The sequence below is a fragment of the Neofelis nebulosa genome, chromosome 9, assembly GCF_028018385.1.
Source record: "Neofelis nebulosa isolate mNeoNeb1 chromosome 9, mNeoNeb1.pri, whole genome shotgun sequence".
NCBI lineage: Eukaryota > Metazoa > Chordata > Mammalia > Carnivora > Felidae > Neofelis > Neofelis nebulosa.
Genome location: NC_080790.1, coordinates 61,363,463 through 61,380,836, shown reverse-complemented (window position 1 = coordinate 61,380,836; position 17,374 = coordinate 61,363,463). Strand labels below are relative to the sequence as shown.

General features: G+C 33.9%; 1 protein-coding gene across 6 annotated transcripts in view; it reads right to left on the bottom strand.

Annotated features, from left to right (window-relative positions):
• Nucleotides 1-17,374, bottom strand: part of USP34 (ubiquitin specific peptidase 34) — a 253,091-nt gene that overhangs the window by 121,334 nt on the left and 114,383 nt on the right. For all 6 annotated transcript variants that reach the window (XM_058683992.1, XM_058683996.1, XM_058683993.1 and 3 more), the window contains 5 exons: nt 15,894-16,108; nt 11,650-11,765; nt 11,433-11,560; nt 2,999-3,088; nt 200-295 (listed from right to left, as the gene is read on the bottom strand). In XM_058683992.1, the coding sequence (XP_058539975.1) occupies nt 200-295; nt 2,999-3,088; nt 11,433-11,560; nt 11,650-11,765; nt 15,894-16,108 (645 nt within the window). The remainder of the gene's footprint in view (nt 1-199; nt 296-2,998; nt 3,089-11,432; nt 11,561-11,649; nt 11,766-15,893; nt 16,109-17,374) is intronic.

Here is a 17,374-nt window from a genome sequence, read left to right as displayed (position 1 = left end):
GTAAAAATTATAAAAATAACGTTATAAAATTCTCCAACTAAAACAAAAAGAGCCTTTCTTTCTCTTAAAATTTTTACAACTAAAATTTTCATCACATTTATTTACTATATGAAAGAAAAGGAATAAAAGTACTGGGACATTATCTTTCAGAGAAAAGACAATCAGTATTTAAACATAACTAACCTAGTTAAATACTTACAGTGCATGTTTTTGTCTTCCTTCTCTTACAGCTTGAATATAGTATACCAAATTATCAAAGAAAAGCTTCATCATGTTCAGTTCTTTTTCTGCCCACCTGTCCCAAACGAAAGCAAAAGTAATTTTAAAGGCATAGGGGAAGAGAATAAATCTATTCTAGGAAAGAAAAAAATATAGATCTAAAAATTCTTCTAATTACCAAAAATTTACAGGTTCTATTTATATTTAAACTGTGAAAGATACAAAGCAATAGGTCTTAATTTTTATGAATTAAAATGTCATTATTGTTTTTTTAATTGTTTTTTTTTTTTTTTTTTATACGTTTTAATTTATTTTTGAGACAGAGAGAGACAGAGCATGAAGGGGGGAGGGTCACAGAGAGAGGGAGACACAGAATCTGAAACAGGCTCCAGGCTCTGAGCTGTCAGCACAGAGCCCGACGCAGGGCTCGAACTCACGGACTGTGAGATCATGACCTGAGCCGAAATCGGACACTCAACCGACCAAGCCACCCAGGTGCCCCCATTATTGTTTTTTAATCTCAAAATATTCAATCTCTATGAAGAGGATAAAATGTCTGACAAGTGTTAATTATAAATGACTAATGTGAGTTAATATTAAAAAAAAGTAGGATTCAGTCCATACAAGAATGGACTATGTGCCTTGGTCATTATTTAGAATTTAGCAGAATGCCTGGCATAGAGTACACATACAACATAACCTTACTAAGTCACTTGATTTTTTTCTTTGTTATTGTGGAGTATTTGTTAAAAAAAAAAAAAAAAATCAGGTATTAAACTCCAAAATAACCTACAAACACTAGAATAAAAAAAGAAAAGTGATAAATACAATCACAGATCCCAGGGTCCACAGCATCCATAACTAACAGAATGCATTTCACATAATACTACCAATGTATCTGCTAAAATGTACGGAAGTATTAAAATTCCAAAACTTCTGATAAAATTTACATATTTTTGCCATAGCCCTCTTTTCAAAATAAGTTACTCTCGCCTTTACAATCCCTTGATGAAGGTGAAGTTAACACAGAAAACATCCAGTAAGCCTCAGGTTTGAAACCAGTTCCAATACACTTGCAGCATGGCTTTGGGCAAGTAACCTAAGCTTTTGAAGTCTGTTTGCTGGTTACCCGAAGATTTACTAAGTGGATAAGGAATAACAATTTCCAATTGTAAAATATGGGTCATAAGAATTTAAGAGATAATATATACCAAATGTTGAGTGCTGCTGCACATAAATTCACAGGATTTTTTTTGTTATTATTGCTGTCAACTAACCCCAGGAGCTCAGAGTTCTTTTAAGTGATCCACTGAAGATGTAGGATCCAGTCTTCAGGAGGGAAACCCTGTGAAATGCCATCAACTGAGCTTATTTACATTTAATTTAAGGACTAAGCTAAAAGGGTTAACTCTATACACTTAGGTTCAGGTACCTGTTAAGTAACTGACCATACAAAGTTTCCCACTTCTGTAAGATGTAATTCTTTGTTATTCCTTAATATAAATCTCCTCAAATGACATCTCAAATATGTCACCAACTTACCCAGGTTAGCTACAAGTAAAATCCCTTTTAATACATCAGAATTCTATCATTCAACCATTTAAAAACTATTCGAAGGGGCGCCTGGGTGGCGCAGTCGGTTAAGCGTCCGACTTCAGCCAGGTCACGATCTCGCGGTCCGTGAGTTCGAGCCCCGCGTCAGGCTCTGGGCTGATGGCTCGGAGCCTGGAGCCTGATTCCGATTCTGTGTCTCCCTCTCTCTCTGCCCCTCCCCCGTTCATGCTCTGTCTCTCTCTGTCCCAAAAATAAATAAAAAATGTTAAAAAATAAAAAAAATTAAAAAAAATAAAAACTATTCGAAGAGTCAATGAAACTAGATTCACATTCTTCTTATACTTAAAGTATGCTAAATGCTTTTCCCGATGCCTCTGTTAAGTATTTGAAAGACCTTCCCTATACTTACAAATTAAATTGTCACTAGAGTCATACTAAAAGTCTAACTAAAAGTAGAGGATTTTTTTTTTTTTTAAATAGAGGTTCAGGTTAAATAGATCTCATTTAAAAGAGCAAAAAACAGCAAGGGCTTTGAGGGCTTCATCCTATTTAGAACTACCATGAAGTCTTAAGAATTTTTCTAAATGATATTCACTTTGAAAGCAAACAAGTGCTGTTAACAGCTAATCTTAGATGTGAGAAGAAATTAGGTAAAAAGTTATCTTATTTGACCTCAAAAATGAATCCCTCAATAGATTTTTCCTAAAATCTAAATGTCCCTGAAATCTCTCCAAAAGTCTATTTTGAATAAAGCAAATAAACACATTCTTACAGATTAATGAAATTCCTGTTAGCCAACTTTCTCAAGAATATTACCAAAGCTTGGACTAATTTCACATCAAACTACTTACCCTTGAAAACATTCTTTAACATTCATTAATCCTAAATTCTCTGTAAATGTGAAAGAGTAACAGGGTGGTGTCGAAATTATCCCTAACATGATGTAGTGTCTATAATCAATTCCTAGTAATGAGAAAAATAAAAGGCACCCTACGTTGTTTATTTTAGTGTGTCTCTTGTTTCAGGAGTCCTTTACTTTGGCAGATATACTACAAAACTTCACCCTAAAATTAGAGCATTACTTGCTACAGCATTTTTCTTAAACTACAAAGAAAACAAAAGTCAGATTTTCTTCCTGATAGTAATAAAATCTCCATGGGACTTTGATGACTGTGATAATCAAACAAATTTTAAATGAATACTTTTGTTTCTTTTATTTACTTACATTGTAATCCAATGTGTATCATAACTGCTTCCAAACTGCTGAAAAGTACCAAACAATTTTGGAAGAAGACGAAGTGAAATTACTACTGATCTGAAACAGCAAAAACAGGTATTTATAGGATAAAACAATTTTAGATACTATTGCTAATTCTAGCTTTTTACAGACATTCAGCTATTAAAAATCTTAAATACAAAAGGACTTTAATGAACTTTACATTATAACTATATTTCTTATATAACATTGAAAAAATTTTCCTTAAAGTTTAAATTTATTTTATACAGTAGGGCAAGAAACCCATTTTAAAATCCCAATCTAAAATAAAGTAAAATACACTATAAATACCTGAGCAGAAAAACAAATGAAGAGCATTTAAAAATAAAGAATACTGGGGTGCCTGGGTGGCGCAGTCGGTTAAGCGTCCGACTTCAGCCAGGTCACGATCTCGCGGTCCGTGAGTTCGAGCCCCGCATCAGGCTCTGGGCTGATGGCTCGGAGCCTGGAGCCTGTTTCTGATTCTGTGTCTCCCTCTCTCTCTGCCCCTCCCCCGTTCATGCTCTGTCTCTCTCTGTCCCAAAAATAAATAAAAAACGTTGAAAAAAAAAATTAAAAAAAAGAAAAAAATAATAAAATAAAGAATACTTTCATGAACAACAACAAAAAAAAAATTAGGAAGTCATGGGTACTTCTGAGAACTTAATTAAGGAAAATAGGGACGAGCAGCGTAAGTTACCTAGAACAGGGCTTCTCAAAATTTAATGTGTGCTGATTCGCCTGGAATTTTGTTAAAATGCAAATTCTGATTGGCAGGTCTGAGGTAAGAAATTCTGCATTTCCTTTTTTTAAAATTTATTTTTACTTTTTTGTTACATTTATTTATTTTTGAGAGACAGAGCACAAGTCAGGGAGGGGCAGAGAAAGGAGGAGACAGATAATCCAAAGCAGGCTCCAGGCTTGAGCTGTCAGCACAGCCTGATGTGGGGATCAAACCCAATAACCGTGAGATCATGACCTGAGCCAAAGTCGGATGCTCAACTGACTGAGTCACCTAGGCGCCCCGGAAATTCTGCATTTCTAACCTCCCAAGTGATACTCAAACTGGTTTGTGAACCACATTCTGAGCAGCAAGAATATAGAAAGCATTTTTTAAACTATGCAAATTATCCTTTTCTCCTTAATTCTTAGTATGATCTGCACCCAAGTTGAAAATCACTGCATTATAAGCCATGTTAACAATGGAAACAAACCATATACCTCAAGTATGAAGGAGCAAAAAACGGATTATGAAATCACTCTACAACTTTAAGTAGATCTGAGAGTGTTTATCTTCTGAAAGAAAGGGGTACAGGGAAGATAGAGATGCACACATCCCAGAAGTCTCAATAGGCAAGGAGGTCGGCTGCATGAGCCTTAAAAGAAGCAGGACAAACTCCAATGATATAGTGAATTTTTTTTAAGGCTTATCTTACGTCATGAAAAAAATTTTAAAAAGAGCAAAGTATGCCATATAAGTTAAGTTCCCCAAAATGCCTACTCTTTTTGAGAAGAGTACCAAGAAAATCAGAGTGTAGGGCTGCACTTCAGGATGGAAGAGAAACATGGTAAATACCAAGTAGGAGAAATTAGAAAAGAAAACTTCCTGTTTCTTTCTTTTTTTTTTTTTTAGTTAGTTTTTGTTTTAAGTAGGCTCCATGACCAACATGGGGCTTGAACTCACAACCTGGCTCTACGACTCACAACCTGGATCACGACTCTGGCTCTACCAACAGAGCCAGCCAGATACCCCAAACACTTCTTGTTTCTGAATAAAAACCCAAAATTGGAGAAATGCATTATCTTTTTGCATTACATTGGGAGTACAAAGCTGTGTGTGATCTGACCCATTTCTCTTATCAGTCTAACGGAATTTCCTTCCAATTTTCCTCTTTATTATCCCTAGTGCACAACTCCTTCCCTGGCTTTATTCAAGTTTCCTCAACTGTCAACAGAGGATGAACCCTCAACACTCTTCCACTGCCCAAGGAAACCTTTTTATTCCTTCCCAATTTTCTTTCATTCATCATCACCTAATGAATAATCCCTTATTTAATGTGTCTACCACTACTATGTGCTTGATGAGAGCAATGACTGTCTTATTCATTTAAAAACACTGCGTATGGTGCACAATGAATATAGATTATCTAAAATAATGATCTAGCAAAGAACTTAAAGGCAAGATTTTCAAGGAAGGAGGAAGAGCAAGTGTAAAATACTAATACAGTCATGAAGGATGAGGACAGAAAAAAAATACCAACAGATGACGAAAGAAACAGCATATTAATAGAATGTTAAAGGATCAAAACCACACTGGTACAGATTAAGGAGTACATAATTGAGTCATGGAGACAGTAAGTGACTAATATCCACAGTGTCAAGTAAATGTTCTTTAAATATTTAAAAACATTTAAATATTTAAGTGTGTTTTTTAACATTAAACTTTTTAATATTTTTCAACAAGTTGCACAATAATGATAATTGGAAAAATGGACCATGGAGAATCAGGAGCAATCAATTTTAGATTTTTTATCTAAAAGCTCTTGACAAAATTTTAGAAACATTAAGATATAAAAAGATGGAATTAAAAGATACATATTAACTTGACCTGAGGTTTTATAAGCATAAAATCAGTAAGAGATATCACAAAGAAAAAAAAATTTCAGTCTGATTACAGACTGAAAATTAACATAGCTACAAAATTTTCATCTAAAATCACAAAAGCAAATTTCAAAATTGTTTGCCCAGTGATTTTAACAATGGTTTTAAAATACAAAGAAACAAAATCTAGAAAGAGATATATCTTACTTTAAGAAGACATTGACAAGTCTTATAGTGTGCAATAGGTATGTATTTTCTGAAAATCTTATTATTTCTTGCAGTCAATGGTGTTAAAGGTTTAGACTGTTTAAATTTACTTTCCAAATTTTTTACAATAAACATGTTTTCATTTCATGAAATGTAATGTTGCTTGACAATAATGCATAGGGAGCCAGGGGTTGAGTGGATACTGGTTTAGATGAGTGGATGGATAATGGTATGGTTCATATAACTGAATAACCAAAAATAGGAGTGCAGAAAAATAGGACAATTTATAAACTGTGAGTTATCAGGGAGAGATTACATTTTATAGGACTAAAACATTTCTTTAAAAGTTGATCAGGGTCCCTGGGTGACTCAGTCAGTGGAGTGTGTGACTTTCACTCAGGTCATGATCTTGTGGCTTGCACTGGGCTCTGTGCTGACAGTTCGGAGGCTGGAGCCTGCTGTGAATTCTTGGTCTCCCTCTTTCTCTACCCCTCCCTCGCTCACGCTCTGTCTCTCTCAAAGATAAACATTAAAAAAAATTTTTTTAATTTCCTAAGAACATAAAATACATACATTTAAAGCACTATTAATAGTTTCTAAGAAATGACCAAATCTGGATCAAATGATCTAAATAATCCCAAAATAATACTTTTTATTTAAACTGCTAAATTTAAAAGGAAAAAATGATATAAAGTGATTACAGACTGAAAATTATTAACATAGTTACAAAATCAGGGAAGACAATTTGGTGATGATAATAATTTATATTTCAATGTTAAAATTTTGTCACAAGATATACACCAACCTGTTCCAATTAAAATTATACTGTAGATTTTTTTCCTGTAACAACTACATGCTAAACTGACTTATCAACTTTTTTGCCCAGTTTTGATTGGTGATATGCTTACAAAACTCAACATAAAAAAAAGGACTGTTATATTTAAACCTACATTTCACAATTTCTTCTAAGAGTGAAAATTTCAAATACCAAAACACAATCATAAGCAACAATGTGTTTAAGGATAAAGTGGTTCAACGATCCAGAGTAACAAGATACTAATTTTAGACTTAATAAAAGATGTTTTACCCTAAAATGCCCTAGCTCTTTGCTTCAATCCAAGAGTTACTGCTGTTACCAGAAGCTTATTACTAGGCAACAGTATGATATTCCTGTAATTACCACCAATAAAATATTATGTCGCCTTAGCAGAATGAACACGTTTGCTGATGTTATTCACAAAGTTATGCTTGAATGATTTTTTCCTAATCCTGGACTACATGTTTTAAGACTGATGCATTCTACAAAATTATTTTTCAGTCATTATAAATTATAGTATATACCAAAAGTTGACATGAAATGCTATATGTAATATAGTCTTTATAGAGGAGAAAACAAAAGTAGTATATAGTACCATCCATTTGTTAATTATACAAACCTTTATTTATATAAACAGGGCCCCTGATACATGATCACTTTACTAAAGACATCTTTTGTACACAAAGGCAAAAATTTTGAGCATATGTGGTAAAGTACATACACAGGATCAAGAATAGCATAGGAGACAGAATTCCAGTCTCAATTCAATTCTTGGGAGGACACAAATCTTCAGGGGGTGCCTAGGTACAGGAAATGCCTTCTAATAAACATAAAAAACCAAAGGGGCTGATTACAACCCAACCCCTAAATCCATCCTACTCAATGGACAGCAGTCTAATCTCACCCAGCCTTGGAGACAAGCCTGAAAAGAAATGGACTTTTCATTGTGGGAGCTACCATCTGCCTCACGCTCTCACTTTATGAAAACATTCTGCAAAGCAGTCTACTGTGTGTTTCTGTAACTTTTAACTTCCTGCACTCTTGAAATGTTCTTCTGTGTCTTATAAAGCAATCTGCCTGAGGCTAAATGTGCACAAAGCACACACATGCTGCATATCAGAGACTAGGCAAGGTATCTAAAAAAAGTGTTTACAATGGTTCCATATAAATGGTAGAATTATGGGCGATTTATAGAAGGCTTTAATTTTCTTTTTCAGATCTCTATGCTTCCTGAGAATAGGCCCATATTACTGTTCAAAAAAAAAAGCTAAGTTTATTTTTTTAATGTTTATTTAATGTTTTATAGTTGAGAGAGCGAGCGAGTGCACACATGCGGACAAGCAAGAATCCCAAGTAGGCTCCATGATGTCAGTGCAGGGCCCAATGCAAGGCTCAATCCCACAAACGACAAGATCACGACCTGAGCCAAAATCAAGAGTCAGACACTGAACCAACAAAGCCACCCAGGTGCCCCAAAAGCTAGATTCATTTTATCAAATAAATTGGAATGTGACCACAGAAAAGGAAAAACAAACAATGCTGACAGGTCTATAAACCATGTAAGGAACTGCAAAGAAAATATAAAAGTTAGTACAGAGAAAATAAAAAGATAAAGCTTCCTTAAGTACATAAAAAACTGACATCACCAAGAAGTAGACTTCTGTGTTCTTTTGTCAAATGTCAGGAAAATGATAAATAAGGTTGCAGCGGCCCATTTGTTTCAACATAAGGAAGAGCTTTACTATTAATATTAGCATCCTTATACAACACTCCTTTCTGATGGTAAACCCAGGGGCTAGATTTGAAAAAGAATTCTTATATTCTTTAGGGTTTCTATAATTCAGATGCCACTACTGACTATTTTGGACCAGGTAATCCTTTTGTTGTGGAGAGGCTGTTCTCTGCATTGATGGATAGTTAGCAGTGTCCCTGGCCTGTAGTAATACATCCAATACCATTCATTAGTGTTAACGACCAAAAAATATCTTGGTTGATATTGCCCGAGGGGGGGGGGGGGGGGAATCACTCCCACTGAAAACAACTGGTTTATCAAGAAACCCAGACCAATGATGTACAAAAATTTTTCAACTTGCATAATAATGTTGGTAAGTTTAACTGGTATACACTGGATGTGGTGTGTATTTCCTATGCTAAAAAATGCCATTATGCTCTAAATATTATCACATATGACTATCGTTCACTACAAAACTAGCATGATACAGCAACCATCTGAAGAGTCAAGTTTGAGGGCAAAATTAAATGCAACACCGTAATCATGTTTACAACATACTCAATAAAGCATTAATTAAGTAACTGTATCAGGATACAGGAACTGAACAAAGGAAAAATGCTTTAATTTCAACTAATCTGGGAGTGGACAAATTAAATCTTAATAAAAAATCCAGATTGACTATTTTCCGTTTTACACACTTATTTTTCCTTCTGTCCCTTTTAAGTTTTCCTACTTTTAAATGATGTGATGACTGTGGAAAAATAAGAAAATCAAAAAGCATAAGGAAGAAAAAAAGTACTCAATTCTCTCAAAATTAACCATTTTATAGTCTCACATATTGCTTGCAATTTTTAACAGACAAGCCTGTAATTATATGCCTCTATATTGATATGATCTTTAAAAAAAAATCTTTAAAGGCTGCATGATATTTCATATTTCACACAGTCTTACTGAAGTATACATGGGAAAAGTGTATACCTAATAACTCAGAATAGGAGGTGAACATATCTGTATGATGAGCACCCCCATCAAGAAATAAATCATTACCAACATACATCTATCTGGCTTTCATTGTGCCTCTGTTCTAGTCACTACATAACCCAATAGTAACCATTATCCTGACTACTAAATACAATCATTTTCCTGTTTTTAAACTTTACATAAATAGAGTAACAGTGATACACTCTCTTATATCTGGCTTATTACACTCAACATTGTATCTGTGAAGTTCATCCATACTATTCCATGCAGCTGTAGTTCATTCAATGTAACTGCTATAATGTCATTCAACAAAGAGTCCACCATTTAGTTTTCCTTTCTACTCTTTTTTGACACTTGGATAGCTATATAAAGACTATTCAGTTATTTTGAATAATGCTACTATGAACTTTCTTTTTAAGTTTATTTATTTATTTATTTATTTTTGGGGTGGGGTGGGGGGGGGTGAGAGAGGCAGAGAGACAGAGGGATACAGAAGATCAGAAGTGGTCTCTGCACTGACAGTAAAGAGCCCGATGTGGGGCTTGAACTCACATACTGTGAGATCACGAACTGAGCCAAAGTTGGATGCTTAACAGACTGAGCCACTCCAAGCACCCCACCTATGAACATTCTTTTCTTTTTACTTTACTTTTTAAATCTTTATTTATTTTTGAGAGACAGAGTGTGAGCAGGGGAGGAGCAGAGAGAGAGACACACACAGAATCCGAAGCAGGCTCCAGACTCTGAGCTGTCAGCACAAAGCCCGACGCGGGGCTCAAACTCACGAACCGTGAGATTATGACCTGATCTGAAGTTGGACGTTCAACCAACTGAGCCACCCAGGTGCCCCCGGACATTCTTGAATGTGCATTTTGGCAATCATCTGGATGTCTTTCTGTAAGGCACATACTTAGCAGTGGAACTGCTAGAATTAGCAGTGGAACTGCTGGGTCTTAGGGTATGCAGATGCACATATAGGAAATATAGACTGTCACAACCACTTAAAAAAACTGTTTACTGGTTTCACAAAGACGTCTAAAAGACAATTAACATTTTAAAATTAACTGCTATACTACCTACATAAATTAAAAAAAATTAATCTAGCCATTAAAAGCATTCCTTTTAAAGAATGTATGTCAAGTGATGTAACTGATGTGCTAACAGAGGTCTATTTATTAAGTGGTTTCTTATACCTGCATGAAGAAACTGTTCAAACTATATAACCGTTTAAAGGAAAAAGCAGAAACTGTCACACATACTTTTTCTAATTCAACTGAGTTTTTAAAAAAAGTTTATAGCATTTAAACTTTAAAGCTTATTAAAGCATTCAGTAAAATTAAATATTTGTATCAGGCTTAGGCAGAGGGTGCTGAAAACATTGTATGAATAGAACAGAATACAATACATTCAATTAGTAAGTGAATGCCCTATAATAGAGATGGCATTACCAAAGCAGTATAAGAGAAAAGAAACCTGAAACTATACCAATGAAAAAGAACTGAAAATCAAAAATTGCGGTAATCATCTTAGCCCAAGTAAGAAGTACATGGCAGAATTCAAACTAGAAAAAACCACCAGCCTAATTCTTTATGCATGACACAAGTCAAGACATAAAAGATCGACCCAGATGGAAGAACAATGCCATTATCAAAATGTTTGCATTTCACTTAAGTTTAACTTCATTTATCTTATTTAGGTTGTTTTATATATGAAACAGTTCAAGAACATTTAACTGAAATTTGAAAACACAGCAGTTACCACTATGTTTCCAGAATCAAGAAGAAAGTATTGTTATTATTACTTTGTTTCTGTTGCAGGATATCTAATCAAGGGTGTCACAAATGCCGAAAAAGAAGGTCTAATTTAAAAAGAAAAAAAAAAAAAAAAAAAAGAACCCTATGAGGTAAAAAATCTTCGAACCTAGTAAGAAAACCACACTTAAAAAAAAAAAAATTTTGGTTGGTAATGTTTCATTAAATGCTATGAATCCAACATACCATAGTCAGTAAAGAATACACAAAAGGAACTTTGACTACTATATAAAATTTTTTTAAATTCTCATTTACCTGTTGTTTCCTAAATTTTCAAGGCAACCTTCAATGAATCTCATTCGAATCTGTCTATCCGTAAACCAACATACTAAGGAACAGAGAAGCTTCTCTGCTTCATTTATTAATCCTTCAGAAAGATTAACCTACAAAAAATGTATATACATAAAGTTAGTTTATCCTGTTTGCATTTTGGTGTAATTTTGTAGTCTTTTCATTCTATTAAGTAACTTACCGCATCATCATCTTGAACTATATCCCACAACAAAGTGTTTCCTTTCTTGCAAACGTTATCCAAATTAATGTCTGTCACAGCATTACTGTTGAATTGATGTTTATGAACTGCAGGTCCTGAAGGGATGAAATATAACACACTATAGAGGAATGCAACTGACTGAAATTGTGAATTATAGCATACGTAATGTTAACAAATCCAAAGTAAAGTGTAACAATTTATTTTTACACCACAAAATAAAAACAATACAAGATTAACACAACAGTTGCTTTGTGAGCTACAGTGTTGCTTAGAGATTGATAAGACTAAAGTTTAAGAAGAGTTTTCTTCTCATAGTCTCTTCATTATTTCTAGTAACTATGATTGTTTTTCACATGTCAAGTGAACTATATATAAATGCTTGAAACTCAAATTAAGCATAAAGATAATTTTCTTGGAATAATTTTATAGCCAAGAAACATTATTCTAAATTACCTTCTGTATAATGTTTTATATCCCTACATTTAAAAAGTTGTACCAAAGATGATTTACCTACAACATTCAACTAAATGCAAAGATTCTAGTGTAATAATTTAGGCTTTGTGTGCCAAGCTAAATAGATTTTCACTGGTTCTAATAAGTAAAAATGCTTGTTTTTTTGAACAGCTTTACCATGAAATTTCCCTATTTAATTGTACATATACATTGATTTCATTGAAACAAGAATTGTACAACCATCAACATTAATGTTTAAAGCACTTCCACCACCTTAAAACATTCCTTCATACCTAATTACAATTCCTATCACATTCCTCAGCTCTAATCCATTTTTGCATCCACATAAATTAGCCTTTTCTAGAAATTTTTGTAAATGGAATCATACAATTTGTGTAGCCTTACATCTGAATTTGTTCACTTACCAAAATATGTTTTGAGGTTCATCAATATCAAAGCACATATAGTATTCATTTTAATTACAGTATATATGGAAATACTTCATTTTGGTTATATTCAACAGTTAATAGACATTTGAAAGATTCCAGGCTCTGGCTAATATGAATGATGCTGTCATAAACATCTGTGTAACAAGTCTATATGGACACATGCTTTCCTTTCTCTTCGGTAAACTGGAATTGGTGAGTCACAAGATAAATGTGTATTTAACATCTGAAGAATTGCCAAACTGTTTTCCAAAATGTTTGTGCCATTTTACATTCCCAACAATAGTTTATTAGAGTACCAGTTCCTGTTCCTCTACATCCCCACAATACATCAGCAGGGTCACTCTTTTTAATTTCAGCCATTCTAATAGGTGTGCACTAGAATCTCATTGTGATTTAAAAATTTTCATTTGGTAAGATGCCTAAGTGGTTCAGTCAGTTAAGTGTCCCTCTTGATTCTGGCTCTGATCATGATCTCCCATTTGGGGGATCCGGTCACACAAGGGGCTCTACTCTGTGCTCAAACTCACTTGTGCTCTGTGTAAGCTCAAACTCACAAACTGTGAGACAATGACTTGAGCTGACATCAGGAGTTGGATGCTTAACCAACTGAGCCACCCAGGAGTCCCTCAAATAAACAAGTATTTTTTAAAATTTTCATTTCCCTAATGACTAATGATGTTTTAGCATCTTTTCATGTGCTATCATTCATTTGTGTATCTTCTCTCTTTGCTAAATTACCACTGAGTTGTAAAAGTTCCTGCATATTCTGGACATAAGCCCTTTATGAAATACATAATTTGCAAATATTTCTCCCAGTCCTTGGCCTGCCTTTTGGTGGTTTTGTTTTAGTATTTCTTTTTTAGCTTAATTTTATTAAAGTGTAATGTAAACACATAATCAAGATATAGAACATTCCTATCACCCCAAAATGTTCCCTTGTGACCTTTTACAATCATTCTCTACCACCAAACCTTAGGTAATCATTAAGAAGATTTCAATCATTATAAACTAATTTATAAAACCTTGGATTGTGAGTAATTTGTTCTGCATGTGTTCCACAAGATGAGCAAACATTTCTAATAAATTTTAACTTGCAACACAAGTAGTATGTGGCACCAAATGTCACATGATCACAACTGAGCTAATGGTTCCTGAAATCTGCTTTGATACACGAATTGGATTACAAGCATGTTCCTGGAATGAATTATGCTTGCAAACCAAGGTTTTACTGTACTTTTGAACATTCCAGAATTGCTTTTAGTGATACTCAGTATGTAGTACACCCTTTTAATTTCATTTGCTTAGAATGTTGATATTTACCCATTATGTTGCATGTATTAGTTCTTTCCTTCTTATTAATGAGTAGTATTACTTTGTGTAAATATACCATATTTTGTTAATATACCAGTTAATTCCAGTTGAAATCATTCTGGAACAGGTATGAACATTCAATGTACAATCTTTTTGTGTACGTATGTTTTCATTTCTCGGGTAAATAAACCAGAACAGGAATTGCTGGGTCATATGGAGAGATACATGTTCAACTTGATAAGAAACTGTTGTAACAGGTCCCAAATCAGCTGAATTAATTCATACTCCTCAACAGCAACGGAGAGTTCTAGTTGCTCTAGAAGTTAGTGTCATTTAATATCGTTAGTCTTTAATTTTACCCATTACAGTAGGTATATAGTAGTACTGCATTGTGGTAGTAATTTTTTGCATTTCCCAGGTAACTGGAGATATTAAGCATCAGTTTCATGTATTTATTGACCACATTTCTGTATCTTCTTTTAACTATTCAAATCTTTTGCTTCACGCCTAGTACAGAGCCCAACATGGGGCTTGAATTCATGACTGTGAGAGCAAGACCAAGCTGAGATCATGAATCAGACACTTAACTGACTGAGCCACTGACCCCCCCCACCTTTTTTTTTTTTTTTTTGCCTATTTTTAAACTGAATTGTGTTACTGTGTTGAAAAGTTCTTCATAGTACTAAATAGTTATACAAGGTAGACTCAGAAAGCATTAATATACATAATAATTCTGCTCAATTTCTAACTTCATATAGTAAAAAATAGGTACAATACTGAGTAAAAGGAAAATAGAAAAATAATAATGAAAATTTAGTAAATATGGTATCAAATTCAACTGACCTCAATCTTACTTAATCTATTCATTTCTCAAAAAACCACAATAACACAACAATAAAAAAAAAGTCAAGATACCCTTATCTACATCATGCACACGTAACATTTGAAATCAATTAAACTGTTGCCAAAGTCCATAAGTTATATCTCTAAATTTGATTATGGCTTTTTAACATAAACCTATCTATCAGGTTTACTCAGTCTGTACTGGTACACCAAAATCCATTTCCTAGGCTAGCAGGGGCTGATAGTACCTTAAAAAGCATGAGGTTGGACCTTTATTTTAACTTTTAAAAAACTTTTCATGTTTATTTTTTTTTGAGAGAGAGAGAAAGATGAAGCAGGCTCCAGGCTCTGAGTTGTCAACGCAGAGCCTGATGTGGGGCTCAAACTCTTGTGATCATGACCTCAGCCGAAGTTAGATACTTAACTGACTGATCAGGTGCCCCTATTTTAATTTTTTAAGTGTATATAGCACTTTATTTTTTTTGAAGTGTACTTGACAATGTTCCATTAGCTTCAGGAAGTTGAACCTTTAAACTGCTAATTCTAATACTATTTTTCCCTCTTAATTTGTCTCCCTTTCCTCCTTTTTCTTCTGTTATTCTTTAACCTCCTCTAACCTCCATTCTTCCAAGTATGGTCATTTCCTATTACTTTTTAAAGAATGATTTGAAATGATTAGAACCATCATTTTGTGAACATTTCCATCACTCCGGATGAAACACCTTGCCCTGTAGCAGTTACCTCTACTCTTATATCCTCCCAACCCTCCCTAGCCCAAGGCAACCATTAATCTACTTTCTACTCACTAAAGACTATGCTAGACACTTTACATAAATGGACTCATAGAACATATGACCCTGTGTAATTTCCTTTTAGCTCCTTAGATTTCTAGATATAAAATTTAATACAGCCATTTATTTTCTAACATACAAGACTATAATTTTATATATTATGTATTTCCTTCCCTAGCTAAATATCTCTTGATAGAAATGTAGCCTTTATATTCATGATGGAGTATTCATAATAATTTCATTCCCTAGGAAAGAAAACAAACCACACACGTATGATTTGGCAAAAATATTCAAGTATAACATTAAATATTGAATCCTTTTATCAATATAAATTGTTTTAAAGAAAGTAAATATTTTACTTACTACAAAACCTTACCTTGACTAAGATGTTCATGGTAAATAGATGCTAAATTGGGAAGATGTTGTTGGAGATGAGATGTTAGCTCTGCGTGTGAATTAATCTGAACTAGTTCCTCTTCACACCCAGATTCTTCACCATCAAAATCAGCCATATTTTTTTCTGATTTTGCACTGACCTGGGAGCTACTGCAACTGACATCATCTGCACTTAGCATATCATCAACCATATGCCTATTAACACAGAGAAAAGCACCAAGTTAAAACACATGTTGTGAAACACACAAAAATTGTCTCAAAAACTGAAAACCCCACTATGTCAGAATTTTAAATTAATTACACAATATACCCACATATTGTCTGACCCATCAACACACTTCACTAAAACCAACTCAAAGATAATTTTAGGGAAAATCTGTAAACTCACTGTTACATATTTTCTGAACTCAAACCACAATGTGAAACTCTGTACAACTCCAAAATCGAATGAGATTACAACCAGGAAAATACTTCATTTTAAGGCTGCAATCTAGATGTGGTTATTAACCAGGAGACTTTTATTCAATGTAAACTCCTATTAAAACAATACCTAGTAAGCAATTTACTTCTGAAACATACCATACTGGGTGCTTTAAGGATGAAAAACAAAAAAGATAAAAAATAACACAAAGAAAAAATGGTCAGGATTAATTTAGAGATTCACAAGAAGTACCCTGCACAGAGAACATGGGAAGTGCTAATATGAAAATTGTAGGTCTTGTGAAGTAGGGAATTGTTGTGGGTATGAAAACTAAAAGATCTGCAATGTGCCAAAATGAATATATTTCACCTCAGTTTTACAAACTAATTGCTTTGTCTTCCTTATAAGCTATCCTGGGAAGAACTTTGAATGTGTATATGTAAAACGTCAGACTATAAACCACTGGTTCTCAATCACAGGGGGACACTGGGCAATGTTTAGAGATATTTTTGGTTATCACAAGGTGGGAGATGCTGCTGGCATCTAGAGATAGAGATTAAGGATGATGCTAAACATCCGATAATACATTCACACTGCTGCAAATTCAAAACACAGAATTATTTGATCCAAATGATCCAAAATGTCAATACTGCCAAGATTGAGAGACATCACCTTAAATTCATATGGATTAGTAATAAGAAATAAAGGCAAAGAAAATAAAGTAGTAAATATATGGATATATAGTTCTCCCAAACAACCACACTGAATTCTGAAAGTCCTGACACACTGCCAAGTGTTAAGAAAACTAATACTGATAAACCACATATTTGTATTTTATTGTCAATTAAAATTTACTACTTATATGACGGTAATAAACAGGAGCTAACACATATTGAGCTCTATTATGTACCAAGTACATCGGCCCATAAAATGTTCACATTAAAACCCAAGAGGTAAGTACTAATGTTCTTATTTTATAGATGAGAAAATGACTGACACAAAAATTAAGTACTTTCCCCAATAACACCTAGTGACAGAAT